General features: G+C 37.0%; 3 protein-coding genes and 2 non-coding genes across 6 annotated transcripts; 2 read left to right on the top strand and 3 right to left on the bottom strand.

The window, feature by feature from the left end:
• Positions 1-1,519: 1,519 nt before the first annotated feature.
• LOC123713786 (UDP-glucose 4-epimerase-like) lies at positions 1,520-5,674 on the bottom strand. The gene is made up of 8 exons (XM_045667629.1): positions 5,541-5,674; positions 3,911-4,167; positions 3,623-3,736; positions 3,346-3,522; positions 2,462-2,642; positions 2,278-2,366; positions 1,977-2,169; positions 1,520-1,669 (listed from the first exon to the last, which is right to left on the bottom strand). Exons 2-8 carry the CDS (start codon positions 4,148-4,150, stop codon positions 1,578-1,580), a joined length of 1,086 nt encoding a protein of 361 aa, XP_045523585.1. The 5' UTR covers positions 4,151-4,167; positions 5,541-5,674; the 3' UTR covers positions 1,520-1,577.
• Positions 5,675-8,288: 2,614 nt separating this feature from the next.
• Positions 8,289-11,837, bottom strand: LOC123713519 (trimeric intracellular cation channel type 1B.1). Its single transcript, XM_045667228.1, has 7 exons — positions 11,589-11,837; positions 10,554-10,710; positions 10,009-10,181; positions 9,814-9,913; positions 9,400-9,520; positions 9,138-9,297; positions 8,289-9,051 (listed from the first exon to the last, which is right to left on the bottom strand). The coding sequence occupies exons 1-6, from the start codon at positions 11,707-11,709 to the stop codon at positions 9,142-9,144; spliced, it is 828 nt and encodes a 275-aa protein (XP_045523184.1). The 5' UTR covers positions 11,710-11,837; the 3' UTR covers positions 8,289-9,051; positions 9,138-9,141.
• On the top strand, positions 10,916-10,987 carry Trnap-cgg. Its single transcript has one exon. It is a non-coding gene; the product is annotated as a tRNA-Pro (tRNA).
• Positions 11,838-12,033: 196 nt separating the features above from the next.
• Trnav-cac lies at positions 12,034-12,106 on the top strand. The gene has a single exon. It is a non-coding gene; the product is annotated as a tRNA-Val (tRNA).
• Positions 12,107-12,276: 170 nt separating this feature from the next.
• Positions 12,277-18,573, bottom strand: LOC123713369. 2 transcript variants are annotated; one of them, XM_045666992.1, is made up of 8 exons: positions 18,438-18,573; positions 14,728-14,884; positions 14,510-14,658; positions 14,022-14,210; positions 13,863-13,949; positions 13,472-13,700; positions 13,343-13,382; positions 12,277-13,272 (listed from the first exon to the last, which is right to left on the bottom strand). In XM_045666992.1, exons 2-8 carry the CDS (start codon positions 14,873-14,875, stop codon positions 13,245-13,247), a joined length of 870 nt encoding a protein of 289 aa, XP_045522948.1. In that variant the 5' UTR covers positions 14,876-14,884; positions 18,438-18,573; the 3' UTR covers positions 12,277-13,244. The 2 variants fall into 2 exon arrangements, with proteins under 2 accessions (XP_045522948.1, XP_045522947.1); XM_045666991.1 differs by having other exon boundaries at positions 13,343-13,401.
• Between the last annotated feature and the right edge of the window lie 552 nt (positions 18,574-19,125).

Here is a 19,125-nt window from a genome sequence, read left to right on the forward strand (position 1 = left end):
AGGATAATTTTTGTATATAAATCTACAGTTTTAAAAAATAAACACATTCCATCTTCACCTCTTCTCTACGAATTATTAGGAAGTTTTATTTTAACCAAATAAGGACCAATCAACCTAAACCAAACTACCTAAACGACAATTGGATTTGGCAGTCCTCTCGTGGTGTTAACCTGAAACTGCCTAAACAATTCTAAAGAGACCAAAACAGATGGAAATTTGAAAGTGGTCAGGACTATACGGCAGATGCGATAACACCTCCCAGCCAAGCTCTTTTAATTTTTGCTAAGTGGCTAAAGATGTGTGCGGTCTAGCGTTAGCATGATGAAAAACCACACCCCTTCTGTTAATGGCCGGCCGCTTTTTCTCAACTTCTTGCTTTAATCTCATCAGTTGTTTGCAGTAGAGTTCAGAATCGATGGTCCTGCTTGGTGGTAACGGCTCATAATGAATAATGCCTATCCAATCCCACCAGACACAAAGCATCACCTCGTTGCGAGTTAACCCGGGTTTCGTCACAGTCCCAATCGCAAATGAGTACACGGTTCATTAGAAATTGAAATTTTAAAATGTATTGAATTTCTTCATAAGATTCACTCATTTTTTTTTTCTTCCTTTTCTTGGCCTGCATGGTTTGTGCGTCAGCCATTTCAATCATCTTGACAGTACGAAAAATAAATGAAAATCACACATTTTCCTAATTTGAATTTCGAATTATCTCCTTTAAAATTTAAACTTTTAATGATACCAGAACCAGCCAGATATAAATAGTAAAGAGATTATTACAGTAATGTGAAAAGACTTTTTTTAATTATATTATTTTTATTCCTCGGTATTATGCGTTACAGAGACAATACAAGTTACCGATGATCAAATCGCTCTTCTGGGGGCTTCCGCCCAGAGGTGACAGTACTCCGAATTTGGGGCCGTATTTGCACTTTGTTGCAAGCGGCGGTCGAACTGCTGTACCGTCTCGCCCCACTCAGCACACCAACATCTAACTTTGCACTTCGAATGTTACAATTTGTACCCCGGGTAGGAGAGGTAGGAAATATCAGCTGGAAATATCTGAGTCTCGACTTAGCAGTCTCTAGTGAGTCTGAAAGTGATCAGCGTGGATGTTACGGTTGAGTCCCCTAACATTTGTGAAGTCCACGGTGAGTCTTGAAGGCGGTGCCTTTGTTTGTATGCTCCGTTTGGATGGGCTCCGAGAATCTTTCTCATCGCACGAAACGTGAATACAATGAGGCAAATCTATGGCATCACTACACGCTAGTTTTCTGATTGGCCCTTTCCGAGGGTATTGATCCCTTGGCGTTGCGCTTGTACCGCTTTTACCACGGAGCGTGTTCAGAGCAGTGGATCGGATTAAAATAAATATAAATAATAAACAAGAAATAGTGGAAAGTACACAGTTAATGTATAAATAGACAATATTTATCTCTGATTGACTAGCTTGGGAAAACCGTCTACTTGTATTTGAGAGGGGAGGTTTTGTGGGAAAAAAATTAAAAGATTGAAGTGTTAATAAGTATGTATTGTTTATGAGAATAGTAAAATGATGGAAATGCCAAATCCCGTTAGCTCTTTCCGTTCATGACAATGACACTTGTCTTATTCTTCTTCGGATAACCGTCGGGGTTCATGGTCTGCCATCGCCAAAAGTCTGTACCTGGGGTTTCAAAAGCGCTATTAAATAAAAACCAACAACAGCAATCTATTATGTTTTGCTAATAGTTTAAAAATGACTAAAACTCATTAATTAGATCCAATTAGTATTTAACCACTTCTGTTTTATTTTTTTCTTGTAAACTTAAGTATTTTTTCTCACAATAAATATCTTTAAACATAAAAAAGCAGTGAATTATTGTGATACGTAGCTGTTCGATCGATTCAATTGTTAATTGGGGTAGCGCAATGTAACAAATATTATCTTTGTTATCATAAATCTGAATATAACTATGTTTGAAGACACTCACACATCTGTTCAATACTACGAGTGGTGGTCCAGCCCAGCTCAGTGTTAGCGAGAGAGGCGTCAGCCCACATGGCAGTGATGTCGCCAAGTCTTCGCGCCACATACTTCGTTGGCACCTTGGTGCTCGTTACCCGCTCAAACACATCGACCAACTCTTTAACTGAAACACCACGCCCTGTGCCCAGATTGTAGATCTGAAAAAATCTATTACTAATAATTGACATCATAATAGTAATTGGAATTGCATATGGTTTAATAATAATAATAATGATAAAATTTACCTTTTTTAGTGTCTAACTAACCTTTAGACCAAGATGAGAGGTACACAAGAGATTTAGCGCTGCCACGTGGCCATTGGCTAAATCCATCACATGGATGTAGTCCCGGATACCTGGATATTAAACTAAATGTTAGGCAACTTTCCACACATATAAAGAGTCAAATTTAATATAATATTTATTGTGTTAAGGAGTCGTCCCAACTTACCAGTTCCATCAGGGGTGTTATAATCATTTCCAAAAATGGTAAGAACTGGCTTCTTGCCCAACGCGACTTGAGCCATGAAGGGCATGAGGTTTGTAAACTCTTTTGTCGGGTCCTCCCCGATCAGCCCAGAAGGATGTGCGCCAACCGGATTAAAGTATCTCAGAGATATTATGTTCCATTTCTGAAAAATACATTTTTGATAGTGTTTATTCCTAACAAATATTGTATATATATAAGATTCATATGCAAAGAAAATGTCAAAAATCTCGAATTTACACGTTTGCAACGAAGAAAATATTTTTTAATTCATACATATACAATATAGTAATTTTTAATTTAATTTAATTTACTTTTTTCACATTTTTTATTCTTTGCTTACACTGCTAACTTTTACTATTATTATTATTATTTGTTTCTACTGAGTATTAGATTCTTATTTGTTTTTTTTTGCGACTGAGGCGCAAACTAGCTGTGGTCTCTGGCAGAATAACCAGCGCTGTAGAACAACTCTGCTCCTCAGCATTATGCTAAAATGTTATCTCTCTATTATAATTCTTTTTTTAATTATTTTATTTTTGATTATTGTTATTTTATGTGTTTCTGTGTGTGTGTTTTGTTAGTAATAAATGTTATGTATATGTCTATACAAGTTTTTGTCTCGATGTTTATTGTACTAATTAAGATACGAGAGCGTAACGGCCTTGAACTTATCGTCGGTCCCCCGAGAACTGGTTGTGGACACACCTGTAACCTATGTATCATAGACACGTTCTCACTTATTCTTTTGTGAGAACGTGGTAGGTGGCGTGTCTTTTATGTTTTACACACCATACCCTTTTTAAGTAAAACATGCACGTCACAAATTACAAATTGTCAAGACTTACCGCGTCGGCAGCGCTTAAATCCTTAAGCATCTCTTCAATGAAGTACTTGGTTCGGCCGTAAACGTTAGTGATATTGCCCGTGGCGTGTGTTTCCGTGATGGGCAGATGCTTTGGCTCCCCGTAGACCGTGCACGATGACGAAAAAACCATTTGATAGCAGTTATGGGATCGCATAACCTAAGAAATAAATTTTCTTATGCTATGGCTCAAATTTGCAGAGGATATCCATCCACAAGAGAAGAAGTAGTAGCGCAAGCCAATAGAAACATCGCCATACCTCCAATAAGTTGAGCATTCCGAGTAAATTATTTTGATAGTAGAGTAACGGTTGTTGCATTGACTCTCCGACCGCTTTCAGCGCTGCAAAGTGGATCACGCAATCTACGTTGTGCTGAAAACAAATTATTGTTGCGTTAACGAGCTATCTACTCAGGCTATCATGTACACGAGAGATTCGTATTTTGCGATCTATGATAAAAATCATCATACAACATACGAATCGTAAGTGCAAAAACATGTAATACTAGAAAATGCTATTAGCTACGCTTATCAAGATATTTCATACCTTATCAAAAATTCCATTTATCTGCGCTTTATCCAAAAGATCGGCTTCGTAAAAGGTAATTTTCTTTCCTGTGATTTGTTCCGCACGATTAAGAGCCGGCGACCCTTCTTCGTCACCGACAGCATTGGCGAAGTTGTCTATGGCCACTACATCGTATCCAGCGTCCAGAAGATCAACTACGCAGTGGCTACCGATGTACCCGGCGCCTCCCGTTACCAGGACGGTTTTAAACTGAGGCATTTTGAAGCCGACTTGCCCTATAACAAACAATAATAATGATACCTTTCCAAATTATACACATCTCCGTGATAGCGTTTCATAAAACTACACAACAATATGCAATTATTTGATAAATATATAATAATACGATAATAAACTACCTAAAACCTTCGCTTTCCAGTCACGTATTTTCGCAATACGGATGAGGAAACATCAATTTGCTGCCGAGCGTGATTATCACATCTCGTAAAAAAGCATCAAAAACACCTTTAATAATTTCTTAAAAACAATTTTTTTACATACAAGGTAAATGTTATATCAAGTGTAAAGTAAATTACTCTTTGCTAGTACAATATATCAAATAAAAAATCGTGATCCTTTTAATCGCTGATGATTCCTTCGCTGAAGTTAAAATTCAAGGGAAGGTGAACACTATTATTTCCAATGAGGTTATCGGCATTATCTAGTTTCTGACACGATTCATGTCTTACTTTTTTTTCACGTGTGTGCTTAAGAAGAAGTGTTAAGAAGAATTAAAGAAAGTAGCTTTGACTAATCCCTACAATAAGGGTTAGATATTTATTTCAAACCTAGTAAAATATAAAGTCTCCAATGTAATTTAATATTGCTATTCATATAATCTTAATCATACACATTTTTTCTATAAGAAGTCCAATGATATCATCTTTTATGTACTCTTTGGGAAATGAGTAGGTACGTAGTAGATACGATGCAATTAAATTTATTTTCTGATCTAAATGCAAAATGAAAAAAACTTGCTCAATAAATAAGAGTAATACATTAATTCCTAAGAAATAATGTATTCCCTCGTTTCATTATTCACTTCTTGGGCTTATTTTCTAACTCACGTGCCTATTATACCCAGGGAGATGGGCTGGCAAAACAATAGTTATGGCGTTTTTCAAGGGTCCAAGATTTGAAAAAACAATGAAACATTCCTAGTCCTAAGTCGGGGTAAGCAGCAGGTTTGAGATTTGTGACAACCGAATAAATTACATGTTATGATTCTAATTGATAATATTTATGACTGTATTTTACGATCCGGTTGAATATCGATTCCCAATGTAGTCGGAATCTAGTCACCGTTAAGTTTAAAATACACCTTTTTAGCTTTGATAAATGCACAATAACTAGTAGAATAACTCGTATCGTTTCTTTACCCCCGTAAAATACAATTACGCGACAGGTATGAATAAAGATATTTATTTAATAAAGTAATTTGTATCTTAGCTTAGATTTTAGTTATTGTTGGCTTTACTTATTAATAGTAAGTATCAACTATAAAATACAGCCTATGTAAGACCAGGAGGAAGCGGTTCTAATTAACGTTATTGAGATAACTGTGAACCGGTCACTTTCACACAAAGGTACCGTTATTCTATACACTTACGGTTGATTTCGTATCACATTAACCACTCTAACGCCGCTGACCACACTAAATTTTAATTAACAAGTATTTTTCTTATGAACGAAGCGTCTGAACGGCCTGCGCGCGCGCTACAGACTTTGAAGCCGGTGATTACCGAGCGATGTCCGCACGAATTGCACTCGGCTACGTCACCAGAGATGCCTCGTAACACCGTTACACCGAAATGAGCGCATGTCACTGATCGATACATATAATATTACGATTAATTTATCAATTGTGTCAAAACTATTGTTCTGTTTTCCTACGCAATAAAATATTATATTCCTACCCAATAGTTGGTGAATCTGTACTGAGCAATAAATATAACATCTTTCCTTTTTTTAAATACAAGTTTCGTACCAGATCAGTATTAGGGTAGAGCGGGGCTAGTTGAGCATAGGGACAAGTTGGGTATATATATGAACTTGTAGTAAAATTTTTGGCTATACTATTTGTATCTGGCTGGTTTTGGTATCGTTGAAAGTTTAAATTTTAAAGGAGATAATTCCATATTCAACTTAGGAAAATGTGTGATTTTTATTTACTTTCCGTACTGTCAAGATGAGTGAATCTAATAAAAAAATTGGATACAATTTAAAATTTTACTTCAAAAAGGGTAAAAATGCAAAGCAAACCGCGAAAAAAATTCGATACAATTTAAAATTTTACTTCAAAAAGGGTAAAAATGCAAAGCAAACCGCGAAAAAATTTACGATGTTTATGGACCTAGTAGAGTATCTGTGAGGGTATTATAGTCCCTGTATTTGGGTACCTCACGAGCTCACTGAAAGAAACCGAATGAACCGTGTACTTATTTGTGATTCTTCATTACGACCTAATGAAACCGAACCATTTCTGAAGAAGCTGATAACTGGTGATGAAAAGTGGATCACATACGACAAGAACGTGTTAAAAGGTCATGGTCAAGGGCCGGCCAGGCTACACAGATTGTGGCGAAACCCGGGTTAACTCGCAACGAGGTGATGCTGTCTGTGGTGGTATTGGAAGGGCATTATTCAATATGAGCTGTTACCACCCGGCAGGACCATCGATTCTGAACTGTACTGCGAACAACTGATGAGATTAACGCAAAAAGTTGATAAAAAGCGGCCGGAATTAACAGAAGGGGTGTAGTTTTTCATCATGATAACGCTAGACCTCACACATTTTCAGCAAAAATTAAAAGAGCTTGGCTGGAAGGTGTTAATGTATCCGCCGTATAGTCCTGACCTTGCACATTCAAATTTCCACCTGTTTCGGTCTCTTCAGAATTGTTTAGGTAGTTTCACGTTAACATCACGATAGGACTGCTAAAACCAATTGTCGCGGTATTTTGATCAGAAGCCCCAAAATTTCTATATCAATGGCACCATGTCCCTACCTACAAGATGGCAAAAAGTTATCGAACAAAATGGTAACTACATACTTTAGTTAAATGTAAATGTTGTGAATTTTCTTTAAAATTGCGAAGAAACATTTTCCCCAACACATTAATTAGTTTTTGATCTTATTGCAGCCATTTTTTTACAACCTCATTTTTGTTTTAAAATTCCGAGTTGGGGTTAGTTAAGCTATAGTGTCTCAACTTACCCTACAACTACTTAGAAAAGCCATTATACTTACTTCTATAGATATTCTAAAAGAGAAGCCTGTCGCCTTTCCTACCAGTGTGCTACTAAATTTGGCATTGAAATTTCGACCAGCTGGACTGCAAATAAGATGGCTTATGATGTTTTTTAAAACGAAAAATCTGAAGCATTCTATACGAAAACCAGAAAGCACCAGCCTTGGGCAACATCATTTAATGCGTAGAATGTTTAAGTCTTCTTTAGAATATAGCGGAAGTAATGGATATGTATGGATGTTCCTTCCGGCGTCATCAATCATCTTTTGTTAATTCACGTTTCGGTTAATTATTCAAAGAAAATTACTTTTGTTTCGCTTATCGTTTTGATGTTTTACCAATAAAATAATATAAATAAAGAGCTGATTGCCCTAGCTCAACTTACCTTACCTTTGGTGTATATTGAGCATACTTGACTTTCTGCATTTATACAGATGTAGCTATTATATTAGCCTTGTTACAAAAAAATGCTATGGATACTTTTGTTAAGGGATAGATAACTTTTCCATCAGGACGCAAAACAACTCATTGAGACTTATCATTGAGGAGCTATATCCACTCAAGTGAAAAATTGCTCAACTAGCCCCGCCCTACTACCTACATTTATTTATAAAGCTGGTATTTCTTTAAGTTGTTAAACTAATAAGAACCCCTTTATGTCGGTCGTGCGGTGTAACAGTCGGTCGCGCCATGCAGGCCGTTTGCCCGACAGTGACCTCATAATACCTTTTACCTGTCGGATCACACGACTCTCGTGCTCTATCAGACATTGCATTGTAATGCTTAAATAGTTAGTACGTGCAAAAAATTATAGTACAAAGTTGAAAGGTCATCTGTAGCCCCGTTACATCTGCATGGCCTCGGAGTGAGAATTGACACTGCAACTCGCGCGATTAGCGTAGGTAGTCCCCTCTACCGAAGCAATAGTGATTTCTATTTATTTATGTCTTTGCCTTTTAATAGGTCATTTTTTAATAATTGTATCACACCCCAGTACAAGATGAAATAATTCATTAATTTACAAAAGAGATCTTCTCCGAAGCAAAGGTTTTCTTTCTCCCTCTCAGTAATTGTTTATCCGTTACGACTTATAATAAAACACGTAGTCATAATCAAACTTTATTCCTTCCTTGGGCTATATGAGACGAATCAGATTCCACTAAATCGGACGAAGCACGTGATCCTCACTGCAAGCACCCTCGCAATTCGGTCAGACGTTTCATATTCTAACAATTCAGCAATTATTTCTTGGATCAGAATTGAGTACATACATCATTCGAAATCGTTTCCAAATATTGAAAGGGCCGGAAGGATCGTTATTTATCGTGAATCGTTTCGTAATAAATATAATACTTAATCTCTACAATATAGAATATATTCACAATGCTCGTACACACATACTGTTTCGATAGTACGTTTTGAAAAACAGGAACTAAATTAATTAAAAATACTTGCGCGTTTAATGCCGAGCTCCAAACAAAACATTTCGGAACGAATTGTGCGACTTTACAGTCTTACCGTTAATTATTCTTCACTACATATTATTATCATCTCTATCTGTTAACAAAATGCCACTTACTCTTTTAGGGCAAATAACATGAACGCACCTACCGAACTAAGATAAAGCAACTTTAAACCTCTTAAGCTAAAACATAATTAGCAAACACCCGACTTGTGCCGGTAAATGGTTAATGACTAGTCAATTATTTTAATACAAATACTTAAAGTACAATAACTTTGGTCGCTGCGCCATTTTTTTTTCGTTATAGAATTTTACTATTTTTTTATATTTTTTTTTCTTTCATTTAATAGCCTTCACGTCGCAAACCTAGGTCGTCTACGCCTGTACTCTGATGATCACGTTGCGTTCTGAAAAACGTCAAGGAATTAATAATTTGTAAATAATATCGACCACAAAGCAAAGTTGTGAAGGCATCGCCTAGTCTGAAACGTACTCGCTCAATTGGCCTTCTTGGCGTCCTTGGCGTCCTCCTTGGGCTGCCCCTTTCCGAGGATTTTGGCGAGAGAGTCCCAAATGCCGCCCAGGAACAAGGCGCTGAACAGATTCTCAAAAGGAACGAAGGGGTCGTGAATGCCCAGCAATATCGAAGATAGCTGTAATTAACAACAGAAGTCTCTCATCAAAACTCATTCAAAAACCACACAGCACTATTCAAACTGCACATTTGAAGAAAGAATGTGAATAATGTGGAATACCTTGAAGTAAACGAAGAAGATGACAATCCCGAAATAGACGAGCGCGTGAGGCGCGGAGATGAGGTCCGTCTTCTTATCCAGCACAAAGATTATTGAAGCTACCAGAGAAGCTTTTGTGTAACTGGAAAAATATATTATATTCGATTAAATTTAATAGCGTCGTTGTCGAGAATTGGTAATAATAATAGATGTTTTGACGCACCATCTTTCGCTATAATTAAATGCTCCAACATGTGATGAATGATGTTATGGCTGCAAGTGATGTAGTTGACTACGCTAGCGTAGGCTTGGCGTGGTCGGATATAGGCTCACCGTGTGTCTAAGGGACACCTGACTCTTTTTCCTCCTCGCCTCATTCAAGTGTTATGTTGTATGTATGTAGTATTATGTTTAACAACTTGGCATTCAACTTACAAGGTGGGCTGCATAGTCTCCATGGCGGTGGGAGTCCAAGCGCCGCGAACCAGCCTCTCCACTAACTTGGTGAAGCCGGCGCCGTTGCCCTTTATTGTTCCTGGAATAGTTTATTCGTTTTAAGAATGCGTATATCTGGATCACTTAGTAAATCCAGCTCTCCATAAAATCACGATAAGAAGAATGAAAACTTACCGATGATGACCATGATGATATAAGCGTTTGGGTACAGTTTAGCTGCGTGAGTTACTCCATCGTACACTTTCTTCGCCCTGTATATCTCCTTCATGGCCGCAGCCGTCACCTTCACGGGAAGGAATTTGCCCACTTTGTACCCCACGTCGAATGGCGTGTAGAACACCACGTACCTGGAATATTCATACTTTGCAAACTTCAGGCAGATTTCAGGCCTCTTTCCTAAAAATTCCTATTTTTGAATGACTAAAATAAATCATATCTTAGGATATATATTTATTATTTGTGATAAGTAATGAAAAGAGAAATATTCTTATTCAGACATTTTAATCGCGTCATACAGCTGGTTTGCGGACGAAAGATATGTTTTTGGGTTACGATGCGGCAGTTCCCGTGGTCAAATACAGAAGAATCCAAAAGAAATCACTGTATTTTAAAATGTTAGTGAATTATTTTCGTAATTCTTGTCCAAATACATACTATATATACACTAAATCCTTATAAAAGGTAAATAGATTGAATAAATAGAGAAAAAGTGACGTTACCAGGTAATCGTTCCTATTAGTAACTGTGGCGTGTTTTTAAGTGGTGCCAGAATAGGCTCCCCGAGCAGCCCGTTGGCCACCATGCCGCCCGCGAAGATGACTAGCATGGTGGACAGCCAACACGCTAGAGGGTGTTTGCGAGAGAACGCTTGCGCTCCTGTTAAATAGATTAACTGGCGAATTAAGAACAGCTTCAGTTTCAGAAATGTCTAATATACTACAACTAGTGAGACATTTGTGTATATAAGCAAGATGAGGATGGGATTATGCTTCGTTTACCTGTTTATTCGAGACGTCACACAAGCGAAAGCGGTTCAATAGTGGAAGGATAATTTTATCAATTATTTAACATGTATCAACGTGGCTCGTTGGTCTAGGGGTATGATTCTCGCTTCGGGTGCGAGAGGTCCCGGGTTCAAATCCCGGACGAGCCCGTCGAATCTTCTCTTTTACTCGAGTAGCATATCCTTGTCTCTTTTTTACTTTTTCTAGTATTATGGTTAGACAAAGTTTTAATAATGTGAAATTTATGTAAAGGTTGTCACTTTAACAATAGTTGCTATAATAATTACAGCTATTTACGTCATCTTTTTACTTATTTAACGATTTTATTGGCTGCAATTGAAACCTTCGAACAGCGCTTATCGTTTATTCAACACAACATTGAAAAACGTATTTAATTTTGATGCTCGAAATGAGTTTCAGGCGAGCAAATTTCCCAAATGGGACTGAATGAGATAAGACCCAGATAAATTTGTTATCCGCTTGATAACAATGCGATTTAAATATAATTTTTCGTAATTAATAAACATCACAAATTTCATTTATTGAATATTACATTCCGTAAACGCTCGCTGTGACCATTTTGTTATACAGGGAAGAGGGAACTGGTCTATTTTTAACTTGTATCGGTTTATTTTAGTACTTTGTCGTGGGCACCCAGACACATTAAATAGTCTGTTTCAACACGACGTAAAGAGGTTTTAACGTGCGAAAGTCAAAATAGGCGGGAAAAGGGTTATGAAAATACATTACCAGCCCCTAAATCTTCCCTCACGGCAAGAGCGCATAATAATGAATGCGCGATGTCGAAATACGGATACATTTTCAGTTTAATGACCTGATTGGCAAGGTCCAAAAACGCCTCGGGATCCATGATGAATATTTTTAAGAAGCACTAAAAATAATAAAGCAATTTATGTACACTAAACACCGACGATTGTGCGACACAAAGTGTCCGCGACTATCCGCGGGCGACGATGCCGCGAGACTGACTTCGGAGTTCGGCTTGCTCACGTCGGAATTAAAGTCGTTAGAGGAAAGGGCTTTAGATTATTTTGGTGCCTCACCATAGGCCGGTAGGATTCACCTGATGTTTGCTAAGTGGTCGATAGTCTAAGTCCAAATATTTGACACTTTCATGGATTTAACTATTATTTTAGTGAATTACCCATTTTATATTTTGAAGACTGTGTAATAAGTTTCCGTAGTGTAGCGGTTATCACGTGTGCTTCACACGCACAAGGCCCCCGGTTCGATCCCGGGCGGAAACAGAGTATCTTTTTAGCTTTTTATGTGAAATCTATATTCCAATCAAATACGCTTTACTTTAAATAACAAGGTTTGACGTGGAACGAAAATATAGACAGAAACAATAAAACTCTTTCAGTTTTAAAATTTTTATTATTAAAAGTATACAAATATTAGAAATTAAAAAAATAAATTAGCGTTAAATATTATAATCATAATTAAATATCGAGAAGTAAAGGCTCAATTTAATTTCTCTTCAGTCTTATCGAGTGGACACAGCCAAAGCTTTGGGATTCGCGAGAGAAAGCCGTTTCTTCATAATAAATAATGGAGGGAAGAGGAACAATTAATTATCAATGGAGATATACGACTCATAACATGCTATGCCTTAATACTAAAGAAGCTGCTTCGGAGCGCTCTCATTATTTATTAAAGCCATAAAATAACAGAAAATGCAGAATAAGGGAGAGAAATCTCAAGTAAACGGGTCGTTTAGGTATTTTTGGAAGAATTTCAACTAACTTTTCTGAATTAGAAAAGTCAGAATAAATATAAACACTTCCAATGAATACTACGCTAAATTTATAAAAAAAACTTTTAGAAAAGCGACGTCGGAGACGCTCCATCCCTCCGCGTTGTCTCACACCCTCGTCTCCATTCCGGAGGCCCGGTTCTATAGCACAACGACCGCCGTCCACATTAACCACGTCCACGTTAACGAAGCACAGGCATCGGGCGATCGAAGACAATCGCGTAACAGTATGAAACCCTTCCGAAAACGTTTTTTTTTTCTTTCGTTATTCCGACGTCCAACGGGACCTTCGATAGACTTCTACAATATACATTCCATACACTGAAATGGGACGGCGCGACATTTCGATCCAAACAAATAATACGATCTGACCCTAACTAGCCGTAAATATTTGTTTCGTAAAAGGCAATACGAGTAAATAAACAATTCAAAGACAAAACAACGAGGAGATTCCGATGCCGATGAACGAAAGGGGCTAAACTAAGGAGGCGAACGCGGCGCTGCACCGACGGAAGTCGAGAAGCCGCAGACGCGATTCGAGAACGGCCCAATGTCGAGCGCAGCTTACGACCGACGCGACGAGGCTCGTTCGGTGAATCGTCGGTCCGACGGTCCGGAGTCGCCGTCCGTCAATAGATTGGTTCACCTCCTGCGATCCTGCGAAAGAGCCGAGCGATATTAAGAGAGGCTTCGGCCGAGGGATCGAGGCTCCGGGGCGGGGACTCACCTCTCTCGGGAGGGCGACGAGGGCGCGGATCTGCCGTTCGCTGAAATGTTTAATATTCACTTTAGGAAGACTAGAACGATCGCACTTCGACTGCGAAACGGCGAGGAAGCGGGCTTCAGGGTACCTCACCTATCTTGGAGGCGGGGTTCGGGTCGTTCCGCTCGCGTCGAACGAGGTCGAGGACGGCTTCGAGCCGAGCGTCGTCAATTGCGGACACGTCTCCGGCACCCGGAGCGGAGTCTCTCTTCTCCGGAGTGGAGGTGACGATCTCTTCCCGGGAGTCCTCGAACGACTCGAGGGCGGCCTCCGTTGTCTCCGCGTCGCTCCTCGCATTCGCGAGCCGCATCGATTGACGCGTCTATTTTAAAAGAAAGGAAATAAAAAGGTCAGTCATCCGTCGACGGTTCGGGTTTGAGCTCGTGCAAAAATCGGACACTCGGGGAAACGTGAGTCCCGAGGTCCAGTTCAGTTAACTTTTTTACATTCGTTGCATTATATATTTTAGATGATATTTAGATACCGGTTCGCCGGAGTCGTCGGTGTCGGCTTCGACCTGCACCATCTTCTCCAAGAGTCTCTCCATGCTGGGCTCGTTCCTGGACACCATCTGGAATAGCGAAACGTCGAAGGGTTAAGGGCAGAGTGCGCATCGAGCAATCGACGGACGTCGGCTCCTCACCACCAGCTCGTCTCCACTGCTCTGCGAGTTGTCGTTGGGGCAGTGAGAGTTCCTGAAGCACATCGTAAACTCGAACAGAGAGTAAATCCCACTTCGCCAAGACTTAGGCTCGCTGCGCGCGCGCATCATGCGGCTGCCTTGGTACTTCAACGTGCGCAAGTAGCGACGCTTTCCTTGTATGAATATCACCTGGAAATTGTTTCATCGCTTCATGAGCAGTTTGGCCTGGTGCATTTACTTATTTAAGTTAAAATTTCAGTCTACGTATGTGTATATTACGAATATCATGTTAGCAAATAAGGACGCAGATACCTATTGACCACATTAGTAAGTAAGTTTGAGGTCACTCGTTGTCTCCACACAGGCCTACTAGCAATAGACTTGTCCTATTTAAAAAGACGGCAAACCCGGGCCTCTGTCCCCTGCGTACACCGAGTGCGTCAGTGCGTCAGTGCGTGAGTGCGTCATGCATAAATCAATATAAATACCACGTCGGCAGATCGTAGCGGCGGCTTCCCAAGGGCCAAATTAATGAGAGAAATGGACTCTCTGATGACTCGAAGGGCTACCAGCAACATCAGGAAGAACACCCAGGGTAGAGGACGTATTAACTCAGGCTGTCTCTCGTCCTGCTCCACTGCAAAATTATGTACTGGTATCAAGCAGGAAAGTCAGCTAATTTCATCGTTATTGCGGAAACACATACGCGGTGGTGGCACAGCCCATCTCGCCGACTTCTCGACTGTCCAAAGGGCTTTATCCACGTGTCTGAGGGCCGATTGACCCACTCGATAACTAGCAGCGACCTCTGCGGCTTCGTGAAGCAATTCCTTGACGAATGACACCAATTCCATTACTTCCGTCTGCAATATAAAGAATAGTTTACAAAAGAGATGATCTTTCTTATTATGACTTAAAATCTCTCGAGAGCACCAATCGGTTTTCCTAACCAAATAAATGGTGATAAACTGGGCTCTCAAAGCACCGAGGTTTGAAACTATTCCATTATTGTAAGGTCTTGCAAAAGATGAAGTAGGTAACTCTTAACTCAACAAATGAAAAGTACAACAACACACGATTAATGTTAATCGCTATTCTAAAGCCAAAATTATTTATTTATTGCGACATAAAAAATTATCAATAATATCTTTTTCATAAGGTCGTTTTAATACATAATAATATGCAATGTAAAGCCGAATTAAACTACGTTACGTAATTTTCTCCGTTAGATGAAGAAACTTATCATTAATCAAAACTTTTACGTAAAAATAGTCAACGCAAGGTCGCTAAGTACAAAAAGGATCGAGTTTTATTTAAGCGTCAGAACTCAGAAGGTTACGTTAACCCGTAAGCAGTTTAACTAATATTATATACCCTTTGTGTCGATTGTAGTTTTTTTTATATTACCGAAATAATATGTAGTCAATGTGAACTTTCTAGCAATTCAAACAATTATTATGATGAAAATAGTAAACACAGTTATCAGGAGCCGATAAAAATTTAGAATGTTACAAAGTTCAAAAGTTACAGTTGTGAAGATAAGTAAGCATACTTATCACCGGTATCATATTCTTGCCACTAATTGATGGTAATTTTCAAGGTAATTAATTTAATTTTCAACTTCTCGTAGTATAACTGAAAAGAAACCACAGGCAATGGTAAGACATTCAATATAATGAAAACTTGTTCTTTTCCGTGGTAACAAATGGGTAAATAAACATAATTGTTTTAAAATACCTTACTACTAAAATCATCGAGAACAATTTGTTTTTCGCCCTCGCTGTAATAACAAGTACCGACACTGTTTAAGTGAATCAGCCATAAATGCCTTACCACAAATCATATCAGAAAATTTCTTTGGACTCATAAAATATTGAAACGTAATATTTAAATATTGTAAATTAGAGCTAATTTATTGAGATACTACCTGATGCTTTTGGATTATTCCTTTTCTATATGACACACAGCAAAATAGATTTATAAGATAAAAACAAAGACATAAAATAAATACAATTATATAAATAAAGCAATAATTTTATTACGAACTGGTTTATCACCAATGCTTGTTTTATTGATACATAATAAAACAATTAAGATATCCAAATTACATTATAAATATTTCCACCTGTTTTTACTATCTGAATCTTTTATGTCGCTTATATTATTCTTAATACCAATCCTAAAAAGACCGACAAATATGATCAAAGATTTCCATTGTTTACCGGACAAGACTTTTTGTCGCAGATGGACGTCACGTAAGTCAGGCGCGACGTAAGTCGATTACTGATTTCTTAAATGGTTTTTAGTCCTCAAATTAGCATTACAACAATAAATTCTTCGCGAAACCAAACCGAAACTCAGGAGATTCGGAGACGATGTTTATTTATCTATAGGTAATATTAATTTCATACGCAGACGGCAGACATACGTTGCGTAAATCAGTGATGCTCTGTATAATTAATGTGTTTCTAGAAAAAAACTGTGTACTATATACCTACCGCAAGATGTTTCGTAGTTACACAATAAAGTCTAATGACACCAATATTAAAATTGTTTTTAATGCCTCTATCGATTGTTATGATGCCTGGAGTTAAACAATAATGAATAAACCAACCATTGCATTCATAAAACGAAATCGCATTGGAATTAACATCCACATTATTTTTAATAATATATGTACTTATTCATAAAAAAGTAAGTAAGTACAATCACAACGAGTATGCCGAATATACTTAGTTAATAAAATCTTTGAAATTCAAAGATTCGTTCATTTTTAAAGAGTATTCGTAAATATATACGTGTGCTCTTTCAAAAATATGGTAATCACTTAACATCAGGTGAATTTGCCTCGTTTGCCTGAGAAAACTTATGTTGAGTAAACCTTAACTAAATTTATATTCAAAGCGTTAGCGCGTTGCAACCGCCAGCCAGCGCCATCTACTGGCACGTAATATATTGAATCATAAGGAGCCCAACGGTTATAAAAACTACTAAACGAGTAGCGTGCAAATAGTTATCTTGATGTATATTTTATTTAAATATTTAACTAACTTCTCACCTTCTCCAATTTATCACATTTAATGTATAATTATTGTCTGTAGTTTTTTTGAAATATGTAGGTTAGGCTATTAAGCCATTTTAGCCAAGATATTTTTTAATCTTGCTTTTGCAGCACTTCAGGTAAAAGTTCTTAATGACATTAAACGCCGGATATTAAAAATAGTGCGAGAACTAATAATAAACAGTAAGTAAGGTCAGAGGTTAGTGCAATCATGCTGATATGGCGACAGTCACGACAAATATCTTCAAAACTAATTAATATATATATATTTCATAATTGCACTTCTTCTCTAACAAATTGTGTTTAGTTTATACAAATCAGTTAACTAATTACATTTTTTTTATTGAATGATAGTAGGGAAACCTATCAGCAAATACTTATTAACTATTTATTTGATCATTCATGAGCAATAAGTCATTGAAAAGGTGGTTTGTTTACATAGCAATATTTCAAAAGATTTAAGGACTTGTTCATTAGTAGAAACAGTTATATTTATACCAATATTATAAAGCTGGATAGGTTGTTTGTTTATTTGTTTAAAGTGTGAATCTCTGGAACCCCAATATGAAATATTTTATGAAACAGGAAAAATTAAATATTTTGTACAGTTATTAATAAAATTAGTTCTAAAGTAATTCCTTCCTGGAATAGTAAGGATTTTTTTTAAATAATTATCTTATTTAACACTAATATTTTATTCTAATAAATATCTTCAATACAACATAATAATGGTCAAGATAACACATGCAAGGCAAAGCAGGTAAAACTGCAGGGCACAGATAATTTAAATTATAAAACTATTATTGTTCACTTTATTGCAGTCATAAATATATTTATATAAAACAAAATAAAAAAATTTATAGATTTTTTTCTTACTAATAATTATTATATGAATTGGAAATAATGTTAGTTTTCTTACTAATAAGAATAATAAAATACCAACATTTTACTGGTCTTGATGTAAATATTCCTTGGACTATTAATTTACTTTATTATTCATTTCATAAGTATGACAGTTTATATTCCTATTATGAGGCCTAAAGTAATAGTTAATCTTTAAATACAGAAAAGATAATAAATTTGGAACATTGTTGCAAATTTATAGAAAAAAAGCACAATAATATTATTAGAAATTGAAAAAATTGTATTTAAACTTACTAATTGGAAAAGTATTGCTTCCAAAAACTAATCAAGCAAAAACTAGGCAATGTACTGAAACAGAATACACAGTAAAATTTCGTATTTTGAATAATCTTCTTTCGTTGAATAATCGTGTAATATGCGATTTATGAGCATTAACCGTGGAAGGTGGTCATTAACTTAAATAATTTTAAACAATCAAACAAAACACTTACTTCAGACAGAACACAATGTAAAATAAAAGCCTAAAGCAATCGGTTATTAGAATGATTATCAAATGGAATGTAAATAAATGACTGTTTTTAATATTGTTTCAATTTTAGAACAGCACTATTCACTAGGAGCTGCTGCTCGATTTTGATTTTGAACAATTTTGAAAAGTTTAAATGTCGAGTGTCAAGTGTCCGATTCATGTCAATTGTTAATTGTCGAGGACCTTTACATATAAACATTACTGACATTTGAATATTAATTTTTTTTTTTTAATAATTTTATGGCCTGGTAACGAGACCTTTAAGCCAATTCTTATTTACGGTCACTAATTCACATGTTATTCTATCGTTCCACTTGTTTTCTTAAATCTTCCCCACGGTATTTTTGACGTATTTATATAATGCACTATAACACTTTGTTTTTGAGCAAATCACACAACTGGCGGCGGGAGGGATCACTAATTTCCATTATTTCACTTGCCAATATTAGTCTATTAAAAATGAATATTTGGTTTTGGCATTTAAAAAAGACATGGTTGATATCTGCGATCTCGTTATTATTACAGAAAGAGCAAATATTGTTAGCTATAATATTAAGTTTAGCGAGGTGCGCGGGTTGAATATTTAAACAAAAAACTGCTTCAAAAAATCAGTATCATGGAAGCGGCTAAAAAACAGGAAACGAATAACC

This window comes from Pieris brassicae, chromosome 8 (assembly GCF_905147105.1).
Source record: "Pieris brassicae chromosome 8, ilPieBrab1.1, whole genome shotgun sequence".
Classification (NCBI taxonomy): Eukaryota; Metazoa; Arthropoda; class Insecta; order Lepidoptera; family Pieridae; genus Pieris; species Pieris brassicae.

Excerpts from the sequence above, each read along its gene's own strand:
- LOC123713786 (XM_045667629.1), bottom strand. The coding sequence starts at position 4,150 with ATGCCTCAGTTTAAAACCGTCCTGGTAACGGGAGGCGCCGGGTACATC. Across the intron at positions 2,643-3,345 it reads ATTTAAGCGCTGCCGACGCG|AAATGGAACATAATATCTCT; the intron begins GTAAGTCTTGAC and ends TGTATTTTTCAG. Across the intron at positions 2,170-2,277 it reads CCTCTCATCTTGGTCTAAAG|ATCTACAATCTGGGCACAGG; the intron begins GTTAGTTAGACA and ends AGATTTTTTCAG.
- LOC123713519 (XM_045667228.1), bottom strand. The coding sequence starts at position 11,709 with ATGGATCCCGAGGCGTTTTTGGACCTTGCCAATCAGGTCATTAAACTG. Across the intron at positions 10,182-10,553 it reads CTAATAGGAACGATTACCTG|GTACGTGGTGTTCTACACGC; the intron begins GTAACGTCACTT and ends TGAATATTCCAG. Across the intron at positions 9,914-10,008 it reads TATCATCATGGTCATCATCG|GAACAATAAAGGGCAACGGC; the intron begins GTAAGTTTTCAT and ends AAACTATTCCAG.
- LOC123713369 (XM_045666991.1), bottom strand. The coding sequence starts at position 14,875 with ATGGAATTGGTGTCATTCGTCAAGGAATTGCTTCACGAAGCCGCAGAG. Across the intron at positions 14,211-14,509 it reads CGCTACGATCTGCCGACGTG|GTGATATTCATACAAGGAAA; the intron begins GTATTTATATTG and ends AACAATTTCCAG. Across the intron at positions 13,701-13,862 it reads CCGACGACTCCGGCGAACCG|ACGCGTCAATCGATGCGGCT; the intron begins GTATCTAAATAT and ends CTTTTAAAATAG.